The 26,770-nt window shown below is 44.9% G+C and overlaps 1 protein-coding gene across 1 annotated transcript in view; it reads left to right on the top strand.

Annotated features, from left to right (window-relative positions):
* Positions 1–26,770, top strand: part of pik3ip1 (phosphoinositide-3-kinase interacting protein 1) — a 48,612-nt gene that overhangs the window by 11,657 nt on the left and 10,185 nt on the right. Inside the window, exons 2-5 of the mRNA XM_048556249.1 lie at positions 6,099–6,227; positions 6,318–6,437; positions 16,668–16,865; positions 24,897–24,975. Of these exons, the coding sequence (XP_048412206.1) occupies positions 6,099–6,227; positions 6,318–6,437; positions 16,668–16,865; positions 24,897–24,975 (526 nt within the window). The remainder of the gene's footprint in view (positions 1–6,098; positions 6,228–6,317; positions 6,438–16,667; positions 16,866–24,896; positions 24,976–26,770) is intronic.

A 26,770-nucleotide genomic window follows, 5' to 3' on the forward strand; every position in this document is an offset into this window, starting at 1 on the left:
ACACTTCCGCCGTCTACAATCCGACCCCACCACCCAAGACTTTTTCCAACCCTACCCTGGTCTGCCTTCCGGAGAGGCCACTCTGTCCGAGACTCGCTAGTCCGCTCCGCTCTCCCCTCCAACTCCACCACACCTGGCACCTTCCCCTGCAACTGCAGGAAGTGCTACACTTGCCCCCACACCTCCTCACTCACCCCCATCCCAGGCACCAAGATGACTTTCCATATTAAGCAGATATTCACCTGCACATCTGCCAATGTGGTATACTGTATCCACTGTGGCTTCCTCTACATTGGGGATTGTATAAGGTTATTTTTGGTGTGGCTTCCTCTACATTGGAGAATCCAAGCAGAGGCTTGGGGACCGCTTTGCAGAACACCTCCGCCCTGTTCGCAATAAACAACTGCACCTCCCAGTTGCGAACTATTTTAACTCCCCCTCCCATTCCTCAGACGACATGTCCAGCATGGGCCTCCTACAGTGCCACAATGATGCCACCCGAAGGTTGCAGGAACAGCAACTCATATTCCGCTTGGGAACCCTGCAGCCCAATGGTATCAATGTGGACTTCACCAGCTTAAAAATCTCCCCTTGCCCCACAGCATCCCAAAACCAACCCCAGCTTGTCCCTGCCTCTCTAACCTGTTCTTCCTCTCACCTATCCCCTCCTCCCACCTCAAGCCGCATCTCTTATTTCCTACCTACTAACCTCATCCCGCCTCCTTGACCTGTCCTCCCTGGACTGACCTATCCCCTCCCTACCTCCCCACCCATACTCTCCTCTCCACCTATCTTCTCCTCTATTCTCCTGTATCCATCTTCGGTCCGCCTCCCCCTCTCTCCCTATTTATTTCAGAACCCTGTCCCCATCCCTCTCTCTGATGAAGGGTCTAGGCCCGAAACGTCAGCTTTTGTGCTCCTGAGATGCTGCTTGGCCTGTGTGTTCATTCAGCTCCACACTTTGTTATCTTGCATTCTCCAGCATCTGCAATTCCCATGATCTCTTCTTCATCAATACACTGTTCTGCCGAAGGGACAAATATAGGACAACGTGGCAGTGCCCACACAGCAAACATTGGCACCTCCTTGATTACGTCATCGTCAGAGTGATCAGAAAGACATTAAAGTCACCCGCACTGTGACGACTACTGGTCAGAGTGTTGCCTGATCCAAGCCAGGTTTGACACAAATAAAGCCATGTCTCAGTGAAAACAACTGAAGCAGTGCCGCAAGAAGTTAACCTGAGGTACTCAAAGACCCAGAAAAAATAACCTTATACAATCAACTCCTCTCCACAGTCCTGGAGACACTGGGTCACAGCATCCCAACAGCCACTGGGGGTCTGCCCTTGACCACCATCATCAATGCTCACAAAAACTCGACCAGTCACTCACGCAAGACTGGTTTGATAAGAATGATCAAAAGATCCAAGAACTGGTAGGTTGGAAGCGCATGGCATCTCTGAGTGTAAAACAACTGCACTTGGAAGAGAAAAGGCTCCCTTGCAGGTGATTGAAGGCCAAGGTTCAACAACAACGAACATAATGAACAGATGGTGGTTAGAGAAAGCACTGGAAGGTCAACAAATGGCTGACAGTCATGCTAGGCAGAGTTTCTTCTGAGCTGTCAAGACAACTTATGGACCAAGCACTCAAGGCACCACCTCTCTGCTGGCCAAGGATGGAGTGACTATTATCAAAGATAAAGAAGTCATCAAACAACGCTAGGGGTATCACTTAGAAACCTCCTCAACCAGGGCTCTGTCATCGATCCAAGCATTCTTCCATGCATCCCACAGCACAATACATGCCATGAGCTCAGCAATACCCCAGCCCTGCACGAGGTAGAGAATGCCGTCTGCCACCTCAAGAACAACAGTGTTGCTGGAGCAGACGGTACCCTGCTGAGGCTTTGAAGGGTTCCTGCTGCAGTTATGTGCCCCTGTCTGCCTTATTTTGAAGGAGGAGAGCATCCCAGGAGATGCCACAGTTGTGAGCATTTTTAAAAAAGGGCACAAGTCTGACTGCGGTAATTACAAGTAATCTGTCTGCTGTCCACTGATGGAAATGTCATCGCCAAGGACCTCTTCAACTGATTTCTCCCTGTGGGTAACGAAGTCCTCCAAAATCGCAGTGTGGCTTTTGGCCACGCGGGGGCACAGTGGACACCCCACGACAACTGCAGGAGAAATGCTGAGAAAAGACTCTACCCTTGTATGTGGCCTCCTTCGACCTTACAAAAGCCTTAGTCCCTGTCAACCGGGAAGCATGATGGAGCGTCCTTCTCCGCCTTTGGTTGTCCATGAAGTTTGTACCATCCTTCACCTGCACCAGACAACATGGAAGTGGTAAATGGCTCCACCACTGACCCATTTCCCCGTTTTGAACAGGTATCAAGCAGGACTGTGTCATCACCCCAACACTATCCTCGATCTACCTTACTGCAATGCTTCACCTCACTGCTGACAAGCTCCCTGCTGGAGTGGAGCTGACTTACAGAACCAGCGGAAAATTATTTAACCTCTGTCACCTCCAAGCCAAAACCAAAAGTCACCCCAACCGGTGTCAAATATCTGTCGTATGCAGATGATGATTGCATATGTGCAGTCTCAAGGATGTACTCCAGACCACTCTTAGCACCTTTACAGACGGACATGAGATCGTGGGTCTCACCAGGAATATCTGTAAGATGAAGGTCCTTTGCCAACTTGGCCCAGCCTTGTCATCAAGGTCCATGGTGAGGCCTTAGAGAATGTTGAGTGCTTCCAATACCTTGGGACTGTCCTGTTGGTCAAAGTGGCTGTTGATGAAGACATCCAGCACTGCCTCCAGTGTACTAGCACAGCGTTTGGCTGCCTCAAGGAAACCATGTTTGAGAGCAACAACGTCAGGTTTACGGAGCTGTGGTACTTCCCACGCTTCTATATGGTTCTGATACATTTACTGTCTGCAGCAGACACCTCAAGGTACTGGAGAAGAACCACCAATGCTGTCTGCGCAAGATCCTGCCAATTTGCTGGGAAGAATAATGCACCAACACCACCTTCCTCAACCAGGTCAACATCCCCAGTGTCGAGGCACTGATCACCCTTGTTTGGCTACAATGGGCTGGGCACGTGATTCCCCAGGTGGGCAGAGGAAGCACTTCAGGGATACCCTCACTGGCGAAGGGTGGTATTCCCACAGACACCTGGGAATCACTAGCCTAAGACAGTCCAAAGTGGAGGAGAAGCATCCGGAAAGGTGTTGAGCACCTTGTGATGAGCTGTCGTGGAGGTCAGGTAAAAACAGCATAAGGAGCATGTTGCCACACCACTGCCCCGCCCACCTTTCCCCACGACTGCCTTCTGCCCCAAGTGTAACAGAGCCTGTGGAAGCCACGTGGGTTTGTACAGCCACCTATGGACTTGTTGGAGTGGAAGAGTCATCCAGGTCTGCAAGGGATTGCTGATGAATGAGTGCCACAGTTGGGTCTGCAATCCCAGCAATCTCAATAGTGACTAAGCATTTCTGCTCTTCCTGATAGCTTTTCACTTTCTCTCTTGAATTCTTGCTGCCTTGAGGGGTGGAAGGATCTTTGGGAATTTTGGGTCAAGGAACTCAGCCTCCCTGGAATTCTGAGCTTGTGTTCAGTTGTTGGACACAACTGACATATATATGGCTCCACAAGACATGCAAAATGTCATTGAGATTCCACATGATGCAGAAATTGCAAGTGAAAAGTTTGGCCACTCATGATCTTAAAGAAACTCTCTTCACTCTTTAATAATCTCATTAGTACCTTTTTAAACTATTAATCTTTAATTAATGTCTGTAGACCTACTCAGTACCTGTATTTTTATTAATTCTCTTACTGTCATATTTGCTCTGATTTTAAAGTTTTAATTGCCCTACTCCTAATTTGAATGATTTAGAGCAAAAAAAAAGTTACCCATCTCTCTATTTCATTTTGATTTATTTGAGGATGGTCACTTGATTCTGAACCCACCAGAGTTATTCTGCTGCTGGCATCAGTGTTCCTCTTGCTCTTGCAGATGGAATCCGTAAGGCTAAAGCGAGATGGATCATGAGGGGTTTTGATTAGAGACTTGAGTTATAATAAATGCTAGTGAGTTCTGGTGTGAGGAATTTTCATTATCTATTTTGCTGAAAATTGGTGATTGTGTTCAGTTGAAACCAGATCCTGCAATGTTTTGTTGGTGTTGTGAAGGAAAATGTTCCGTTATCTTCATGGTGCATGTTGATGATTTGCAATGGGATGGTAATTTCAGATGTGTGTATCTAAAAGTCCTTTAAACATCCCTATTGTATCTGCCTTCACTACCACCCTGGCAGCATGTTCCGGACTCCTCCTACACCCTGAGTAGAAAAACTTGCCCTTTATATCACTTTCTGTCTTTCTCACCTTAAATGCATGCCCCCAAAATATTAGAAATTTCAACTCTGGGGAAAAGTTCTGACCATCAACCCGATCTATGCATCTCATCATTTTATAGACTTCTGTTAAGTCTCCCCTTAGCCTCCACCACTCCAGAGAGAACTACCTAAGTTTTTTTTAGCCTCTCCTTTTAGCTCAGCCCCTGTAATCCAGGCAGCATCCTAGTAAACCTTTTCTGCACCCTCTCCAAAGCCTCCACATCCTTCCTGTAATGTGGTGACCAGAATTGAACACAATGTTCCAGGTGTGACCTAACCAAAATCTTATAAAGCTGCAACATGGCATCCTCACTCTTGAGCTCAGTTCCCTGAACAATAAAGGCAAGTATGCCATATACTTTCTTTACTACCCTATCTACTTGTGTGGTCAGCTTCAGGCAGCTTTGGACTTGAACCCCAAGATCTGTGTGTACGTCAGTACTGTTCAGGGCCCTGTACACTTTTCCTTAACATTTGATCTCTCAAATTGCAGTACCTCACACTTACCCAGATTAAACTCCATCTACCATTTCTGTGCTTGTATCTGCAATTTGATCTACCTCCTGCTGTATCTTTTGACAACCTTCTACACTGTGCACAACTCCACTGATATATGTATTTTTGGCAAACTTACACCTATCTACGTTTTCATCTAAGTTATTTGTAGATCCATCACAAACTGTAGAGGTCCCAGTATGGATCACTGCAGAACACCACTAAGCAGTGGACCTCCAGCCAGAAAAACACCTACCCACCACTACCACCTTCCTTCAATGGCAAGGCAATTCAGAATTGCCAAGATTCCATGGATCCCATGCATCTTAATTTTCTGGATGAGCCTGCCATGAGGGACCTTGTTAAAAGCCTTATAAAATCCACGTAGACAACATCCGCTGCTCTACTGTAATCAATCACCTTTGTAACGTCACTTAAAAATTCGATAGATTTGGTAAGACATGACCTGCCTGGCACAAAGCCATGCTGACTCTCTGTAATTAAGCAATGCCTTTCCAAATGCATGCAAATCCCTAAGAATTCTCTGTAGCTTCCCAACCACTGTTGTGAGATTTGCTGGTCTATAGTTTCCTCTTATTATCCCTTTTTCTGAACTTGAATAGAGGAACAACATTAGCTACTCGCCAGTCCTCCAGGACCTCTCCAGTGGCTGGCGAGGATACAAAGACCTTGGCCAAGGTCCCAGCAATCTCCTGTCTTGCCTCTCAAAATATGGGGTAGATACCATCGGGCCCTGGGGATCTACAAATACCTTAATGCTCTTTCGGAGACCCATACCACTTTCTTGATCACAAGATGCCCTAGCATATTAGCACATTCCACACAAATCTCAGTGATCCATTTCCTTTTCCTGTGGGAATACTGACACAAAGTACTCATTTAGGATCTCGCCCACATCTTCTGTCACCAAGCACAACTTCCCCCTTTATTCTTGAGTGGTCGTACCCTCTTCCTAGTTATCCTTTTATCTTTACTGTATGTATGGAATGACTTTATGATCTGAAGGAGGGATTTAGCTTGTTTTGGAGAGGGTACTCAGGGATATGTGTGAGCCTGTTTACTGTGGAGTTGGGTGATTCTGGTTGATAGGAACTGTTTCTGGGGATAAAAGTTTGACACTGGGGTTTATGATGGCTAAATTAATCATATTTTATGAATTTATTCTAGACTGTATCCTTTCCAATGGGATGAATTACAGAGGAGATCAGCAAATAACATCACAAGGACTCAAGTGTGTAAACTGGATGCATAGTAAGCGTGATTATAACTTGACCCTGTATCCAGACAGCAACACAGGTATTGAGAGTAACACCAATCATTTTCTTTAATATGATTAAATATGACAGTTTTGATCTGACATTGCTAAAATATTTTGACAAACAACAGGGGTAGGAAACCACCAGTTCTGTCGAAATCCAGATGGTGCAGATGGGCCCTGGTGTTATGTGAAGACCTCAAATGAAGAAAGACTGCTTCGACAATCTTGTAGCATTGGAAGCTGTAACAGTAAGTTAATCTTCAGGATACCTTCACAAATGTTCAATGCTTAACAAACATGAGCATGCATGGAATTAGAACTAATTGAGATGGATTTGGAGTTAGTTAGGAGGGTTGATGGTTTGCATTAGCAGGCGAGACTAGGACCCGAGGGCACAGCCTTGGAGTAAAGAGACGACTCTTTAGAATAGAGATGAGGAGAAACTTCTTTAGCCAGAGAGTAGTGAATCTATGAAAATCATTGCCACAGAAGACTGTGGAAGCTAGGTCAATGAGTCTATTTAAAATCAAGATAGATAGGTTCTTGACTGTTAAGGGCATCAAAAGTTACAGGGAGAAAGTGGGAAAATGGGATTGAGAGACTTATCACCCATGATTGAATGTTCCTATGTCTTGTGGTCTCATCACCACTGATACTGTTCATGGATCTGAATCATAGAATAGAATCCGTATGGTATGGAAACAGGCCATTCGGCCCATTGAGTCTACAGTGACCCTCCGAAGAACATTGTACCCAAACACGATTTCCTATTCGGTCTCCATAACCCTGCATTTCGCATGGATAACCCACCTAACCTACACATCACTGGACATTATAGGCAATTTAGCATGGCCAATCCACCTAACCCTAACAGGGCACCTGGAGGAAACTCACACAGACATGGAGAGAATGTGCAAACGCCACCTGAGGGTTGAATCGAGCCTGGGTCCCTGGCGGTGTGAGGCAGCAGTGCTAACCACTGAGCCACTGTTCTTCCATAAATGTTGCATAAATGGATTCCTGAAAATAAATATGGTTGGAAAGAAGCATCTGAGAAGCCAGCAAAGTGTAACTAAAATTATGACTGGGGGATGAAGTAGAAAGATTTAAGGTTTTTTTCAAGGATATATAGCTCGGGTTGTGCATGAAGTTGTGGCCTTGCTCGCCGAGCTGCCTTGTTTTTGATCAGATGTTTCATTACCATAGAATCAAGAATCCCTACAGTGTGGAAACAGGCCCTTTGGCCCAACAAGTCCACACTGACCCATCCTCATATAACCCCCCAAAGCTCCACATCCCTGAACACTACAGGGAATTTAGCACAGTCAGTCCACCTAGCCTGCACATCTTTGGACTGTGGGAGGAAACCGGAGCACCCGGAGGAAACCCATGCAGGCACAAGGAGAATGTGCAAACTTGACACAGACAGTCGCGCAAGGAGGGATTCGAACCCGAGTCCCTGGTGCTGTGTGGCTGCAGTGCTAACCACTGAGCCACTGTACTGCCCATGCTGGGTAGCATCATCTGTGAGGCCTCTGATGACGCAATGTTGTTCTACTCTGCTCGGAATTTATATTGTCCAGCATATTATTGGTGAGTACTGTCATTTCCAGTTATGTTCTGTATGAGTTTGTATATGGAGTCCAATTCTATGTTTGTTGATTGCATTATGGGTCTCTTGGGTTGCCTCTAGGAATTCCCGTATGTATCTATGTTTGGCTTGGGCTACTATGGTGACGTTGTCCCAGTTAAACTGATGGCCTTCATTGTCAGAGTGTACTGATATTAGGGTAATTTTGTCATGCCAAATTGCTGCCAGCTGATGTTCATGTATTCTGATGGCTAGTTTTAAAGAACAAAGAAAATTACAGCACAGGAACAGGCCCTCCAAGTTTGCGCTGATTGAGGTCCTCTGTCTAAACCTGTCATCTATTTTCTAAGGGTCTGTATCCCATTGCTCCCTGCCCATCCATGTACCTGCCCAGATACATCTTAAAAGACATTAACGTGTCTGCATCTACCACCTCCGCTAGCAACGCGTTCCAGGCACCCATCACCATCTGCGTAAAGAACTTTCCATACGTGTTTCCCATAAACTTTCCTCCTCTCACTTTGAACTCATGACCCCGAGTATTTGAGTACCCTACTCTGGGGGGGAAAAGCTTCTTGCTATCCACCCTGTCTATACCCCTCATGATTTTGTAGACCTCAATCAGGTCCCCCCTCAATCTCTGTCTTTCTAATGAAAATAATCCCAATCTACTCAACCTCTCTTCATAGCTAGCGCACTCCGTACCAGACAACATCCTGGTGAACCTCCTCTGCACCCTCTCCAAAGCATCCACATCCTTTTGGTAATGTGGTGACCAGAACTGTACACAGTACTCCAAATGTGTCCTAACCAAAGTCTTATACAACTGTAACATGACCTGCCAACTCTTGTACTCAATATCCCGTTTGATGAAGGAAAGCATGGAACAGTGGACTTGAACATCCAGATCTCTCTGTACATCAATTTCCCCCAGGACTTTTCCATTTACTGTATAGTTTGCTCGTGGATTAGATATTCCAAAATGCATTACCTCACATTTGCCCAGATTGAATTCCATCTGTCATTTATCTGCCCAACTCTCCAATCTATCTATATTCTCCTGTAATCTCTGACAGTCCCCTTCACTATCTGCTATTCCACCAATCTTTGTGTCATCTGTAAACTTGCTAATCAGACCACCTACACCTTTCTCCAAATCATTTACGTGGATCTCAAACAACAGTGATCCCAGCACAGATCCTTGTGGAAAACCACTGGTCATACGTCTCCAATTTGAGAAACTCCCTTCCACTAATACTCTCTGCCTCCTGTTGCCTAGCCAGTTTTTTATCCATCTAGCCAGCACATCCTGGACCCCATGTGACTTCACTTTCTCCATCAGCCTTCCATGGGGAACCTTATCAAACGCCTTACTGAAGTCCATGTACATGACATCTACAGACTTTCCCTCCTCAATCAACTTTGTCACGTCCTCAAAGAGTTCTATTAAGTTGGTAAGACCTGACCTTCCCTGCACAAAACCATGTTGCCTATCACTGATTAAGCCCATTTTCTTCCAAATGGGAATAGATCCTATCCCTCAGTATCTTTTCCAGCAGCTTCCCTACTACTACTACTGACGTCAGGCTCACCGGTCGATAATTACCTGGATTATCCTTGCTACCCTTCTTAAACAAGGGGACAACAACATCAGCAATTCTCCAGTCCTCCGGGACCTCACCTGTGTTTAAGGATGCTGCAAAGATATCTGTTAAGGCCCCGGCCATTTCTTTTCTCGCTTCCCTCAATAACCTGGGATAGATCCCATCCGGACCTGGGGACTTGTTCACCTCAATGCATTTTAGGATACCCAACACTTCCTCCTTTCGCCGACATGACCTAGAGTAATCAAACATCTATCCCTAACTTCAGCATCCGTCAGAGGATGTTCACCAGGATGTTGCCTGGTATGGAGGGCGCTAGCTATGAAGAAGGGTTGACTAGATTAGGATTGAACATTAGAGTTTAAAAGGTTGAGGGGAGATCTAATAGAAACTCACAAGATAACGTATGGCTTAGAAAGGGTGGACGCTGGGAAGTTGTTTCCATTAGACGGGGAGATAGGACCCGTGGACACAGCCTTAAAATTAGAGGGGGTAGATTTTTAAAATGGAAATGAGGAGACATTTCTTCAGCCAGAGAGTGGTGGGCCTGTGGAATTCATTGCCACGGACGACACTGGAGGCTGGGACGTTAAATATCTTCAAGGCAGAGATTGATAAATTCTTTATCTCAAAAGGAATCAAGGGCTACGGGGAGAGTGCAGGGAAGTGGAGCTGAAATGCCGATCAGCCATGATTAAATGGCGGAGTGGACTCGATGGGCTGAATGGCCTTACTTCCACTCCTATGTCTTATGGCCTTATGGTCCCTCTCCTTGGTGAATACCGATGCAAAGTACTTGTTAAGAATATCACCCATTTTCTCTCAGTCAACGCATAACTTTCCTTCTTTGTTCCTAAGTGGGCCAATCCTTTCTCTAGTTACCCTCTTGCTCTTTATATATGAATAAAAGGCTTTGGGATTTTCCTTAACCCTGTTTCCTAAAGATATCTCGTATCCCCTTTTAGCTCTATTAATTCCTCGTTTCAAATTCAGTCTACATTCCCGATATTCTTCCAAAGCGTCGTCTGTCTTCAGTCGCCTAGACCTTATATATGCTTCCTTTTTCCTCTTAGCTAGTCTTACAATTTCACTTGTCATCCATGGTTCCCTAATCTTGCCATTTCTATCCCTCATTTTCACACGAACATGTCTCCTGCATGCAAATCAACCTCTCTTTAAAAACCTCCCACATATCAAATGTGGATTTACCTTCAAACAGTTTCTCCCAATCTACATTTCCCAGATCCTGCCAAATTTTGGTATAGTTGACCTTCCCCCAGTTTAGAACTCTTCCTTTAGGACCACTCTCATCTTTGTCCATGAGTATTGTAAAACTTATGGAATCGTGGTCACCGTTTCCAAAGTAGTCCCCTATTGTAATTTCAACCACCTGGCTGGGCTCATTCCCCAGCACCAAGTCCAGTATGGCCCCTTCCCGAGTTGGACTACATACATACTGCTCTAGAAAACCCTCCTGAACGCTCCTTACGAATTCTGCTCCATCTTGACCCCTAACACTGAGTGAATCCCAGTCAATGTTGGGAATGTTAAAATCTCCCATCACCACCACCCTGTTTCTCCTACATCTTTCCATAATCTGTTTACATATTTGTACCTCTAGCTCACGCTCGCTGTTTGGAGGCCTGTAGTACAGCCCCAGCATTGTTACTGCATCCTTCCTATTTCTGAGCTCTATCCATATTGCCTTACTGCTTGAGTCCTCCATGGGGCCCTCCTTCAGTACAGCTCTGAAATCGTCTTTGACCATTACTGCAACTCCCTCACCCCTTTTACCTCCCTCTCAATCCCTCCTGAAGCATCGATACCCTGGAACATCTAGTTGCCAATCATGCCCTTCCCTCAACCGAGTCTCAGTAATAGCAATAACATCATGCTCCCAGATACTAATCCAAGCCCTAAACTCATCTTCCTTATCCACTACACTTCTCGCATTGAAACAAATGCACCTCGGACCACCTGCCCCTTTGTGTTCATCATCTGCTCTCTGCCTCCTCTTCCCCTCTGTCACACTGACTTCATTATCTGGTTCCCTATAGGCTTTATTTACTACTTCTTTACTGTCTAATATTCGGTTCCCATCCCCCTGCCACACTAGTTTAAACCCTCCCCAACAGCGTTAGCAAAAGCACCCCCAAGGACATTGGTTCCAGTCCGGCCCAGGTGTAGACCGTCCAATTTGTAATAGTCCCACCTTCCCCAGAACCGGTTCCGATGTCCCAAAAATCTGAACCCCTCCCTCCTGCACCATCTCTCAAGCCACGCATTAATCCTGGCTATTCTTTCATTTCTGCTCTGACTGGCACATGGCACTGGTAGCAATCCTGAAATTACTATCCTTTCTAACTTGGCTCCTAACTCCCTAAATTCTCCTTGTAGGACCTCATCCAGTTTTCTCCCTATACCGTTGGTGCCTATATCATTGGTGCCCATATGCACCACGACAACTGGCTGTTCGCCCTCCCCCTTCAGAATGTTCTGCAGCCGATCGGAGACATCCCTGACCCGTGCACCTTGGAGGCAACATACCATTCGGGAGTCTCGTTTTTGACCACTGAACTGCCTATCTACTCCCCTTACAATTGAATCCCCAATGACTATAGCCCTTCCACTCTTTTTCCCACCCATCTGTACAGCAGAGCCAGCCACGGTGCCATGAACCTGGCTACTGCTGCCTGCTTGGCCTGCTGTGTTCATCCAGCCTCACATTTTATTATACTGCTGCCTTCCCCTGGTGAGCCATCTCCCCCAACAGTATCCAAAATGGTACACCTGTTTTGGAGGGAGATGACCGCAGAGGACACCTCCACTGCCTTCCTGCTCTTTCTCTGCCTTTTAGTCACCCATTCCCTTTCCTCCTCAGCTATCCTAATCTGCAGTGTGACCAATTCGCCAAACGTGCTATCCACGACCCCCCTCAGCATAGTGGATGTTCCAAAGTGAGTCCATCCGCAGTTCCAGAGCCATCATGCGGTCTACCAAGACCTGCAGCTGGACACACTTCCTGCATGTGAAGGAGTCAGGGACATCAGCCGTGTCCCTGAGCTCCCACATTGAGCAAGAGGAGCGTAGCACGGGTCTGAGATCTCCTGCCATTTTTACTCTTAAGCTGAGCTTAGATAAATGAAAAAGCAATGAAAAATGTTTTTACCAATCACACGATTAAACAAAATGAAACAGAAAAAGTCTTACCTTATTTACACACCACTAAGTCCTTTTTTTTTGGTTAGAGGAGGAGGGTGGGTGGGAGACACCACATGTGTCGTGTCTCTGGTTCAGCTGCTGCCTAAATAAATGAAGGCTGCTCCCGCTCGAGGTAAGCTTTTTAAAGTGGGAAAACGTACCTTCCCGGCAGCATCCTGGTGCTCTCTCTCTCTCTCGCTCAACCTGAAAACTTCATCTTCCCTCCTGTCTGTCCAATGTAATGTTTGTGGCAATTGTTGCATGGTATTTTATAAACCGCATTACTTCTGTATGTTGTGGTAATGTGGTCTTTAATCCTTGAAAGTGTTTGTCGTAGCGTGGCTGTGGGCTTGTGTGGTACCATGCCACTCCTTAACGTCGGAGGGGTTGAGTGCGCAGTGATGGTCTAGTGGTATTATCACTGGCCTGTTAATCCGGAGACCCAGATAATGTTCTGGGGACCTGGGTTCAAATCCCGCAATGGCACATGGTGGAATTTGAATTCAACAAGTATCTGGAACCAAGAGTCTAATGATGACCATGAATCCATTGTAGATTGTTGGAAAAACCCAACTCGTTCACTGGCGCCCTTTAGGGAAGGAAACTGCCATCCTTACCTGGTCTGGCCTACATGTGGCTCCAGACACACAGCAAAATCGTTGACTCTGAACTGCACTCTGGGCAATTAAGGATATGCAATAAATGCTGCCTGGCCAGTGATGCCCTCATCCTGATAATGAATAAATGATTCCTAAAGGTTGTCGGAGTGTAACATCGGTGCTGATATGTTTTTTGATGTAGGGCAGTGTGGCCAGCGTGCCAGGGTGTACTGTGTCCTCCTGTGCTGTTGCCTATTTAGTAGGCGCCTGCTGATGAAGTTGTGGGGATATGTTGGGCTGGTTGTTGTAGAAGTTGAGCATTTGGTCAGTGTGGAAAGCAACCACCCCAGCATCCACAAACAAAGCTGTATTCGGACACTATTTAAATGGGCCATCACTCGCTGCAACACACTAGAACTACACAGGAAAGAGTAAGATACAAAATCTTCACTATGGACACATATCCCTGCAACTTCATCTGCAGGTGCCTACTAAATAGACAACACCAAGAGGACACAGTACACCCTAACACACTGGCCACACTACCCTACATCAAGAACATGTCAGAACTGACGACGGCACTCCCATGACCACTAGAAATCATGGTAGCCCATGAGCCCACAGCTACTCAATGACAAACACTCATGAGGATTAAAGACCCCATTTCCACAACATGCAGAACCAGCGTAGTTTACAAAATACTGTGCAATGACTGCCACAAATATTACATTGGACTGACAGGAAGGAAACTAGCCATTAGAATACGCAAACATCAGCTGGCAGCAAAATGACATGACAAACTTTCCCTAATATCAGTACCCTCAGACGATGAAGGACATCAATTTAACTGGGACAACATCACCATTATAGCCCAAGCATGGAAGAAGCCCATAGACACGCACAGAAATTCGTAGATGCATGGTTCTCCACCTATAATGTAGTCAACAAACAAAAAGAATTGGACCCTATATGCAAATTCATACAGATCAAAACTAGAAATGACAGTCCTCACTATAACAGACCGGACAGTATAAATTCCAAGTGGAGTAGAACAACATTGCCTCATCGGAGGCCTCTCAGATGATGTTACTTAGTATGGTGATGAAATGGTTGAACGAAAACAAGTCAACTTGGCAAGCAAGTCAACAACCTCATGAGCGTAAGGTTGCCATGGTTATAAAAATGGATTATGAGAAAAGTGATCATTGTAAATTTGGTCTCTTGAAAGAGGAGGCAGTAAAAACACATTATGGGGAATCATCAAGGAAACGTTTAATACCTTTAGTGTCTGTTTCCTTAGTACAATATGTAAATTGCATAATTGAAAAAGAGAAGATTCAAAGGGCAAAAAAAACTAATACTAATTTAATACTAGTAGGAACATAATGCCAACAGATAAAATATAAATGGAAAAACTTAGATCTTCTGTCAGCTTTTAGCCTGTCATACCTCATGCCCTGTGAGCCATGGTTGTTAGAGGTGTTTTCAGAGAGATTGAATGTTGAGGGTTAATCTTGACTAGAAACTGAACTGGACCAGCCATGTAAGTATTGTCATTACAAGAGCCGGCCAGAGAATGTGACTTTTGCAGCAAACAACACACTTCCTGTCTCTCCAATCACTGTTCAGCATTTACGGGGCAATGCCTATTGTTGGTTGATTTATCTGTACACATTTTTGCGATAGATTGGAAGGTAATGGCCAGTACATCTATAATTTGTATCTCTACCTTCTGTTGTATCCAAGGATGCATTCCACTGGCAGTTGGTAACTTAAACTTTAAATTTAGTTATCCTTTCTAATGCTACTTCTTTATCTTTAGTGCACTCAGTATTTCAAGTTTTTTCTATTGTCATCACCTTCCATGGTAAAGACAGACAGTAAATCACCATTTAATATTGATTCAGTTAATTTTTTTCTCTTTAATGTTCTTAGTAAAATAGTGACAATATTCCCAGTTAATGTGAGAGCTTCAGTTTAACATTGTTTGCGACAGACTTTTGTTCTGTAGCCTGCCTCCTTGTTAAGGCCTCTGCCCCATGTGTCTGTCACCCAATCTCTGTTTTTAAATTCCCTTGCTACTGCTGTCTGCCTCCCTGCCCCCATCCCTTGGGCTCCCACTCCCTCTGTTCCTACCCTTAAAGTCTCTGGTGCTCACTCCTGTCATCGTTTTTCGTTCTGGACTTGTAATGGAGCCCTGGGGTCTACCTAGAAATTGGTTGCTGCAGGTAATGCTGCCTGCTGTGACCAACCTCTGCCACTAGATGGAGAATTGTTAATTAAAATATCCTCTCAGTTTTGGCACAGTGGTCTGCCCTTAGCTCTGGGCTAAGTGTCCCAGTTCAAGTCCCACCTGATCCAGAGATATGCAACAACATCTCTGAACCATTAGATTAGAGAATGTGCATTGTAATTACCTTTATATTCTAGTTCCTCAATATTTTCAATATATTCTATAATATAGGTTCTTTTATTAATGACCATTAGCTTTCGGAAAGTACAGCATTTCAGTTTAATGCTTTAAAGCTGTTTTCTGCTGAGGAATGTCCCCAAGTACCTACCTGTACATTTCTTTTATATTTAGTGATTTTGCAAGTTTTTTTTCTGGATGTATAGTGTACTATATGTATGAACAAGTAGTACCTAAATAAACCTAACTCCAGTTCTAACATTGATTTCTATATGAGTCTGTGATCCACTTAAATGGTTTCACTTAAAAGTTATGATGTTAGGCGAGGGCATGAGGGCTGTGGAACTAAATGGATGGATAGAGCTGTGAATTATGATTGAATTGAATGGTGGAACAGGCCTGAGGTCCTTCTAGTTCCACATTTTCATTATAGAGAGAATCATATAATCCCTACACTGTGGAAAGAGGCCGTTTGGCCCACTGCATCCACCTGACCCTCCAACGTGCATCCCACCAAGACCCACCCCGCTGCTGTATCCCTGCATTTCCCATGTCTAACCCACTTAGACAGCACATCCCTGGACACTGCGGGCAATTTAGCATGGCCAGTCCACGTAATCTGCATATCTGTGGACTATGGGAGAAAACTGGAGCACCCGGAGGAAACCCACGCAGACATGGCGAGAATGTGCAAACTCCACACAGACAGTTGCCTGAGGATGGAATTTAATCCCAGTCCCCAGCAGTGCAAACTACTGAGCTACCTAATTCTCATCCTAGTTTCTATTTAATGACCTTCACTTGACCATACCGTTGGGGGAAAAAGAGCTTGTACAATACTAATCCGATAATCCTAAACATGACTACTAGCCACAGTGGCGCAGTACTCCAGATTAAATTAGCAGGCCCATAACAAGTGGAGGCATTAATGGATTCTACTTAGCAGTCCTTTCATGGTAATTTTCCCCATGTGTGGTGTTGATATTTGTAAGTTTATAATGTTTTCCCATTGTATAAATTATACTTTGCTCCTGTTGCTTGATGATTTGGTTTTCTCTGTTTTTATTCGTTAGATACTTCTCTGCATGGAGATCTTAATGCCACAACAGTGGAGGCGGAAACGGTGAATGTTGGATCAAGTGCTGGTCAGATTAATGCTGAAGATATATCAGTCTCCTCCAAGAGCAGCCATAATGTGAAGCAATCAGTCATCGGGATTAGACCACCTGTGAGGCAGACTGCTAAAGAGAAGAAGGATCTTGGAGTTTTGGGTATAATTTCTGAACTCTGATCAGGGAAATTTATAGGTGATGCAATACAGCGTTGGGGAGCAATCTGCGTGGCATTTGGATGCAACATCAGAAAACATCGTGCATGGTGTCAGACTGCTGTCAGTCTGTAAAGTCATTGAAGCTGAAAGCAGACTGACGGGAAGATAATTTAGCTGGTTTGAATTTCTTCTGTTCATTGATTCATAGACATACAGTATAAAAACAGGCCCTTCATCCCACCATGTTAAAGGCACAGAGTACAGGGCATATCTGGGCAACTTTTCACATCGTCAAGTAGATGCCAGTGTTGAAATTGTTCTGGAAAAGCTTGGCTAGGTGCTGGAATACAAGTCTTCAGTGCAAATATTTTGTGTTGGTCTTCACTAAGAGGACGTAAGTAGCATTCCAGAAATAGCTCTAGATCAGGAATTGAAAGTGTGGGAGGAATTCAAGGAAGTTAGAATTACCAGAGAAGTAGTACTGAATTAGTTGTTGCAACTGCAAGTTAATGGTTGGATAATAGTGTCCTATTGGATTTAGTGCTAGGCTTTTAAAAGAAGAGGCCAGTGAAATAGTTGGAAATTAAAATCGCAGATGTAGTTTAAAAGAAAGTAGTAACTGCATGGTGAAAATGTTCATTGATGACAAGCACATTAGCTGTGACTTCTTCTAGTCTGTGGAAGGTGTTCAGGTTTCTGTGTATTGAAATGTTTGTCATTTTGGGGGAAAAAAATGATGTTAACTTATGCCAGATGTCTTGTACCAATTTAAAAATGGTACGGTTGGTTAGCTCAGTTGACTGGATTGCTGGCTTGCAAGGCAAAGTGACACCAAAAGCATGAGTTAAATGCCAGTACTGGCTGAGATCACTATGCAGCCCTCCCTTTCTGGACCTCGCTTGACGCATGGTGACCCTCAGGTTAAAACACCATCTCTCTCGCGCTCTCTCTCGCTCACGCTGTCTCTCTCTTGCGCGCGCTCTCTCTCTCTTGCGCGCGCTCTCTCTCTCTCTCTCTCTCTCTCTCTCTCTCTCTTTCTCTCAAATGAGAGAGCAGCCCTATGATCTTCAGGAATTATGGTGACTGTGGTATCCAGGATATTATTGCATCCCTTGTGTGTTATTTTATGTTTAATGGAGGTTTATACCTGTTCAGGATACTGATAAATTCTAATTCTGCAGAAAAATAACAAGTGAAATATCATGCTGAGAAGTGAAGTATGGAATTTGAGGAGGACAAAGCAAATATGAAAGTATGAGAGAGAATATTGAAAAACTTGGAGGGAACCAAATAGCCCTAGACAGATGATAAGACACAGGAGCTACTTTTGCTTTATTGTGCGAGGCAGAGAATGTGGTAACAGTCCAAGATTATGCTGGAACTGAATAAACCACTCAAGACTGTAGTATTGTGCTGTGCACAGTGCTGGTCATTGCATTGCAAGAAAAACGCAACAGAAAGGGCGAGTTTTAATTCTGAGAAGTTTTTAAATCTGCTTTTAAATAGGTTTCCTTTCGACAGGAGCAGTCAGAGGAGATTGAATTAAGATAGATAGGATCCTGAGGGGCCTTGATTGAGTGGATAAGAAGGACCCTATTTCCCTATTAGATGTCAGTAAATTATAGCACAGAGTTGAACTATAGCTGGCAGAAAGATTAAAGGGATGTTGAGGGGCATTTGATTCTTCAGAAGGTGAAGAAAGTTCACAACCCTCAGCCCCTTTTTAACTGTCTCTAATCCATCTACTCTGAGATGTTCTCGAACATAGACCATAGAACAGTATAGGCCATTCAGCCCACGGTGTTGTGCTGAAATTTTGCCCTAATCCTAAGGTCTATCTAACCTCCACCCATACATTATATTATCATTCATATGCAGATCTAATAGCCATTTAAATGCCTCTCATGAGGCCAACTCCACTACTCTCTCCGGCAATGCATTCCACGCCCCGACCACACTCTGAGGAAAGAACCTAGCTCTGATGTCTCCCCTGTATCTACCTCCACTCACTTTAAAACTATGTCCCCTTGTAATGGCTACCTCCACTCGAGGAAAAAATCTCTGGCTGCCTACTCTGTCTGTACCTCTGATCATCTTGTACACCTCTATCAAGTCATCCTTCGTCGTTTGAAAGAGAAAAGCCGTAGCCCCCTCAACCTCTCCTCGTAAGACCTTCCCTCCGTTCCGGGCAACATCCTGGTAAATCTCCTCTGCACCTTTTCCAACGCCTCCACATCTTTCCTGTAATGAGGCAACCAGAACTGGACACAATACTCCAGATGTGGCCTAACCAGCTGGAGCATAACTTCACGGCTCTTGAATTCAATCCCTCTATTAATGAAAGCTAATGCATCATATACCTTCTTAAGAACTCTATCCACCTGGGTGGCAGCTTTCAGGGAGCTGTAAACATGAACTCCAAGATCCCTCTGCTCCTCCACACTGCCAAGAATCTTTCCGTTAACCCTGTATTCTGCTTTCAAGTTTGTCCTTCCAAAATGAATCACCTCACACTTTTCAGGGTTGAACTCCATCTGTCACGTCTCGGCCCAGCTCTGCATCCTATCAATGATCCTTTGTAACCTAGAACAGCTCTCCGCACTATCCACAATGCGATCCACCTTTGTATTGTCCGCGAACTTACTAATCCGCCCTTCCACTCCTTCATCCAAATCATTTACAAAAATCACAAATAGAAGGACAGATCCTTGTGGTACACCACTCATAACTGAGCACCTTGTTGAATATTTTCAATCCACTACCACCCTTTGTCTTCTAAGGGTCAGGCAATTCTGAATCCAATCTGCCACATTTCCCCATATCCCATGCCTCCTTACCTTCTGCATGAGCCTGCCATGGGGAACCTTATCAAACGCCTTACTTAAATCCATGTATACCACATCTACATGTTTGGTCACCTCTTCAAAGAATTCAGTAAGGTTTGTGAGGCATGATTGACCCCTCACAAATCCATGCTGACGATCACGAATCAAACTGTGCCTATCCAAGTGATGATAAATCCTATCTCTCCCAGCCCTTTCCAATAATTTGCCCACCACTGACGTAAGACTGATTGGCCTGTATTTTCCAGGGTTATCCCTATTCCCTTTTTTGAACGAGGGAAATTACGTTTGCCTTTCTCCAATCTTCCAGCACCATACCCGTGGACAGTGAGGACGAAAAGATCATCGCCAAAGGCCCTACGATCTCTTCCCTCGCTTCCCATTAAAATAATTGGATAAATCCCATTCAGGCCCGGGGGACCTATCTACCTTCAATTTCTTCAAAATTCCTAGCACATCTTTTTTGCTAACATCGACCAACTCTAGCCTATCAGCTGGTTTCACACTGCCTCCTCTACAACTAGGTCTCTCTCATTTGTGAATACCGACGTAAAGTATTCATTAAGGACTCTCCTATCTCTTAAGGCTCTGTGCACAAATTCCCTTTACAATCCTTGATCAGCCCTACCCTTTCTCTGGGCATTCTCTTGTTCTGCACATATGTGTAAAAAGCCTTGGAGTTTTCCTTGATTCTATCTGCCAACGTTTTCTCATAGATAACAAAGTGTGACACTGGATGAACACAGCAGGCCAAGCAGCATTTCAGGAGCACAAAAGCTGACGTTTTGGGCCTGGACCGTTCATCCCTTATACCCACCCCCGTATAGCTCTCCTAAGCCCTTTTCTTCAGCTCCTTCCTGGATAACTTGTATCCCTGTAGAGCCTTTTCCATTGCTGATTTCCTAAGCCTTACATAAGCATCAGGGCGGCACGGTGGCTCAGTAGTTAGCACTGCAGCCTCACAGCGCCAGGGACCCGGGTTCGATTCCAGCCTCGGGTGACTGTCTGTGCGGAGTTTACACATTCTCCCTGTGTCTGCGTGGGTTTCAACCGGGTGCTCCGGATTCCTCCCACAGTCCCAAGAATTGCAGGCTGTAGTGTTCAGGGATGTGTGGGTTATAGGGGGATGGGTCTGGGTGGGATTCTTCAAGGGGCGGTGTGGACTTGTTGGGCTGAAGGGCCTGTTTCCACACTGTGGGTAATCTAATCTAATCTAACCCTTCTTCCTCTTAACCAGTCACTCAACCTCTCTTGAGAACCAAGGCTCCCTCACTCAACCGCATCTTCCCTGCCTGCTCGAGACAAACATATCAAGCACATGCAGTATGCATTCCTTAAACAATCTCCACATTTCAATAGTGCTCTTCCCTGACAGCATCTGTTCCCAATTTATGTTACCCAGTTCTTGCCTAACAGAATTGTAATTACCCTTTCCCCAGTTATAAACCTTACCCTGCTGTATGTACCTATCCTTTTCCATGACTATTGTAAAAATAACAGTTATGATCACTACCGCCAAAATGCTGTCCTCCCAATAGGTCTCACACTTGACTTGGTTCACTGCCAAGCACCAAATCCAAAGTGGCCTCTCCTTGTGTTGGTCTATCTACGTACTGTGCCAGGAATTCTTCCTGAACGCACTGGACAAAATCCGCTCCATCTAAACTGTTACAACCAAAATGTTTCCAATCAATATTTGGAAAGTTGAAGTCATCCATGACTACAACCCTGTGACTTCTGCACCTTTCTAGTACCTGCCTTCCAATCCACTCCTCTACTTCTCTGCAACTATTGGGGGTCTGCAAAAAAAAACCCAACAAAGTGACTGCTCCTTTCTTGTTCTGGATCTGAACACAAACTGACTCTGTAGACATATCATCCTTGAACTGCCTTTCAGTAGCTGCCATACTAGCCCTGACTAGCCATGCCACTCTCCTGCCTTTTTTTCCACACTCCTTATTTATTTAAAGCATCTAAATCCCAGAACTTCCAACAACCATTCCTGTACCAAGTTACCCAAGTTTCTGTAATGGCCACAGCATCATGTTTCCAACCCATGCTCTAAGCTCATCTGATATTTCTGATTTTTATTTCTGATACTTCTGGCATTGAAGTTAGACAAACCTCAAAATGACCCATCTCGGGACTTAAACCCAGAACTCCTAGCTCAGATGTAGGAACACTACTGGTATGCTACAAGACCTCTTCCTATTGTATGGATATTTTATGCTCAACTATCAAGTGATTTTATTATCAAACCACTGGAGCAGGTGGGCTGAACCTGGTACTCCTGGATCAGAGGCAGGGACACTGGAAACTGCACAAGTGCTCCTGCAGTCCCTTTTATTTTGTGGGTTTCGAGCCTAGTTGTGTGCTACTTTATCAGATTTCTTCTCTGTACATAGCATTGCCCATTCTGTTATGTCATCAGAAACTTAGGTTAGTCAAACATAATTTGCTGTTGAATTCTTGCAGGTTCTTTTCATAGTCCATAATTGGTTAAGCGGCTGTTTTCTCTCAGATTATAGGTTCAGAAAGCTCCACAATTATTGATTTAAAACTGATAGGGCTGCACTTGTCAAATTGATGCTTTTTCCATTTGTTTTTGAACACGTGTAACATTTGCAAATCTGCAGTCCTTTAGTCTTGCAGTCCTAAATAAGGATTAGAAAACTGAGACCACAGACTCTGCAAAATCTAACCGGAGCAACCAAATTTAATCCCGTTTTGGCTCAGGAGCTTATCCGTTCTAATTACTGCCAGTCATTCTAGTTCCTCCTCTTATCTATTTTCATCTTCTCCAACCTGCTTCGTTACTGTAATGTTGGTTCCTTTATTGATCAATTTGTGGTGTTTATCTGTATGTTTCACTTGAAGCTTTATCCGTTTGTAAACTTTATTAATCGAGGGATAGAGTTTAACAGCAAAGGGGTGATGCTGGAACTGTACTAAACATTAGTTCGGCTACAGAGACAGTATTGTGTGCAGTTCTGGAATCCACAATAGATGAGGGATGTCATTGAACTGGAGAAGATGCAGAGATTTTCCAGCATGTTGCCTGCGCTGGAGAGTTTCGTAGAATCCCTACAGTGTGGAAATAGGCCATTCTGCCCAACAAGTCCACACCGACCCTCAGATCATCCCACCCAGACCCCTACCCTTATAACCCACCTAACCTATGCATCTCTGAACGCTATGGGCAATTTAGCATGGCCAATCCACCTAGCCTGCACGTCTTTGGACTATGGGAGGAAACCAGAGCACCCGGGGGAAACCAAGGCAGATATGCAGAGAATGTGCAAGCCCTACACAGGCAGTAACTCGGCGGTGAAATCGAACCCACACCGCTGGCGTTGTGAGGCAACAGTGATGACCGCTGAGCCACTGTTTCACTTCTGAAAAGAAATTGAACAGACTGGGATTGTTTTTCTTGGAGCACAGGGAACATGATTGACATGTATAAAATTATGAGGGGCATAGAAGAAGTAGATAGGAAGAAATTTTTCCCTTTGGAGGGATCAGTGACCAGAGGGCACAGATTTAAGGTAAGAGGCAGAAGGTTTAGAGGATTTATGAAAACAAAGCTTTTCCACCCTGTGGATGGTAGGAATCTGGAACATACTGTCTGCAAGGCAGAGATGCTAATAATATTTAATAGTATTTAGACATGCACTTGCAAGGTATACAAGGCTATGGGCCAAGTGCTCAAAAATGGATTTAGAATAATTTGGTGATAGTAGGAACTGCAGGTGCTGGAGAATCTGAGATAACAAGGTGGAGGGCTGGATGAACACAGCAGACCAAGCAGCATCAGAGGAGCAGGAAAGCTGATGTTTCGGGTCTGGACGCTTCAGAAATGGGGCAGGGGAAGGGAATTCTGAAATAAATAGAGAGAGCGAGAGGGGTGAGGTAGACTTTCCCTCCCCACCCTTATCTGCCTTCCGGAGGGACCACTCTCTCCATGACTCCCTCGTCCACTCTACACTGCCCACCAGCCCCATCACGCCCGGCACTTTTCTCTGCAACTGCAGGAAGTGCTACACCTCATCCCCATCGCAGGCCCCAAGAAAACCTCCCGCATGAAACGGATGTTCGCCTGCACATCTGCTAATGTGGTATACTGTAACCACTATTCCCGATGTGGCCCCCTCTACATCGGGGAAACCAAGCAGAGGCTTGGGGACCACTTTGTGGAACACTTTACGCTCGGTTCGTGACAAACGACTGCACCTCCCAGTCATGAACCACTTCAACTCCCCCTCCCACTCCTTTGACGACATGTCCATCCTGGGCCGCCTCCAGTGCCACAATGATGCCACCAAAGGTTGCAGGAACAGCACCTCATTTTGCTTGGGAACCCTGCAGCCCATTGGGCTGCAATGTGGACTTGCAAGGTTCAAAATCTCCCCGAACCCGACTGCATCCCAGAACCAGCCCAGCTTGTCCCCACCTCCCTAACCTGTCTGTCCTCCTCCCCCACCTATCCACTCCTTCCACCTCAACCCCCACCCTCACCTCCTACTTATCAGCTTCATCCCTGTCTCCTTGATCTGTCCGTCTTCCCTGGACTGACCGCCCTATCTCCCCACCTACACTCACATTTACTGGCTGCATCCCCGCCTCCTTGACCTGTCCGTCTCCTCTCTAACTATCTGCTCCTTTATCCATCTTCCATCCGCTTCCCCCTCTCTCTACTTATTTCAGAACCCCCTTCCCCTCCCCCATTTCTGAAGAAGCGTCCAGACCCGAAATGTCAGCTTTCCTGCTCCTCTGATGCTGCTTGGCCTGCTGTGTTCATCCAGCTCTACAGCTTGTTATTTTAGAATAATTTGGTGCTTGGTTTTGACAGGATATGATGGGCCATGGGGCCTTGTTCTGTGCTATAGATCTCTATGACAAACAGCCTATATTTAATCTCTGGTTTCTTTCAGCCGAAGAGAAGCCAGCAGTTAAATAAAAGGGCAACATGATGGTGACATTAAACTATGATGCCACTTGCTCCTTAATCAGTATCCTGCAGGTGGAAAGCCTTTAGGATAAGTAACACTAATATGCTAATCTAGGGAAACACATCTGGAATTAGGTCACTGTGTTTGGTAAGGATTGAAAGTTGTAGTGGCTTTGAATCATGCTCATGTTCTTCTCCATCTCTTTTCTGCAATGTAACATTGTTTTGCTTTTATCTCTAGGTCAGGCTTTGGCGATTGGAATGATGACAATTCTAATAGTGTTAGGTGTTAGCATCACCTTGGGCTACATCTACAAAAGGTAAGGATGAGCAGGTGTAATAACATTGATTCGCTGGAATATACTGGAGTGAAGCTTGACTCCAGATGCTATGTTAAGCATATGTGACTGTGCTGCATTAACCATTTGCTGACTTTTGTGGATTGTGCCAGCTTTGGTTTTAGTTTCTCTTAACCTCTGTGAATGTGATGAATAATGGAGATATCATAAACCAGTGCGATAGCAATGTTTCCCAATTGGCCTAAACTGGGTCCTAGCCTGCAACTTTTCCATCCTATGCCCCTCCTAAGTATCAATCGCTGCTTCCCAGTGCTCAAGCATAGTAGGCAAATTCATCCCTAAATCCACAAAAATATCTAGGAAAATTTAGTCATGGGATATCCAACGGGAGAAAAGTCTGTCCGATAAGTCGAACTGTCATAATGTCTGTGAAGCTGCTCCTCTAATCACAAGCTGTGTTTCTCACCTGCTTGCTGCTGATCTAGGGAAAGGGTACCAAGGCTGCTTGTAGATTGAGGCCATGGGGTGGTATGGAAGTGATGCTGTGAAGGCTGGGACCAGGGAGCAAGGCTGGAGGGAGCAAGACCAGGAGACTCTAGGGTGGGAGAGAGGTATTGCAAAGTGGAGTGAGACGTTGCATGGGTGAGGTGGTGAGAGTCTTCAGATGGGACCCATTGGGTCTTGCAGGCACCCATTGAACCTTGTGTTCCCTGCCTCTGAGCCGCGTTTAGATACCAATTGCCATCTTACCTTGAATTTCATAGACGTTTACTCTTGTGATTTGTTTGCCATGAAGATTATTTCAACCATGCACCCTCATGGATCCTCCTCATTATCACCTTGATATATTCAAGCATGTTAGTCATGATGTTCCCTTAATCTATGCTGTATTCAATTAATTTGGTTCATTTTAATGACTATTTATTTCATCCCTCAGTTTTTTTCCAGTATTCTTTCCAACACTAAGATTAGACTGACTGCCTGTGATCCTGCCTCTGTTGATCTCTCTCTTCCTTTCTAAATGAAGTTAACAATCTTCCTGTTTTCTGGTGGTATATCTGTAGTCAGAGACAATTGGAAAATAATGATCAGAATTGATCCTTTTCTTCTTACTCCGTTTAACATCAAGAATACATTCCTCCCAGGCCTGGGAATATTCATTTTCAAATATATTAATTAAATTTATGTTAATGTTTCCTCCATCTTTAAATTCTGTGGGAAGTAAACAAGTGGCTAAGGGATTGGTGTGGGAAAGAGGGATTCCATTTCATGGGGCATTGGCATCAGTTTTGGAACCGGGGGGATCTGTACTGCTGGGGCGGTCTCCACCTGAACCGATCTGGAACCAGTGTTCTAGCGAAAAGGATAAATAGGGTGGTCAGCAGGACTCTAAACTAGTGAGTCGGGGGGAAGGGAAAGGGGAAACAACAGGGAGTGTGATGGTAAATAAAATGTAGGCAGCAGGTTAGCACGTGTGCAGGAGGGTTTATGTTCAAGGCAGACTGTGAGTGAAGCAAAAAGGAGGGATAACTCAGGAGATGTTGGAAATCATGAAGGTAAGAAAGCTAGCATAAGGCACTTTACCTGAATGCTCGTAGCCTTCATAACAGGGTTGATGAGGTAATGGCACAAATCATCGTGAATGAATATGATTTGGTAGCCATTACAGAAACATGGTTACAGGATGGTCACGACTGGGAGTTAAATATCCAGGGGTACCAGACTATTCAGGAGGATAGACAGAAAGGTAAGGGAGGTGCAGTAGCTCTGATATTCAAGGATGACATCAGGGCGGTGCTGAGAGATGATGTAGGTT

The sequence above is a fragment of the Stegostoma tigrinum genome, chromosome 26 (genome assembly GCF_030684315.1).
Source record: "Stegostoma tigrinum isolate sSteTig4 chromosome 26, sSteTig4.hap1, whole genome shotgun sequence".
NCBI classification, from domain to species: Eukaryota; Metazoa; Chordata; class Chondrichthyes; order Orectolobiformes; family Stegostomatidae; genus Stegostoma; species Stegostoma tigrinum.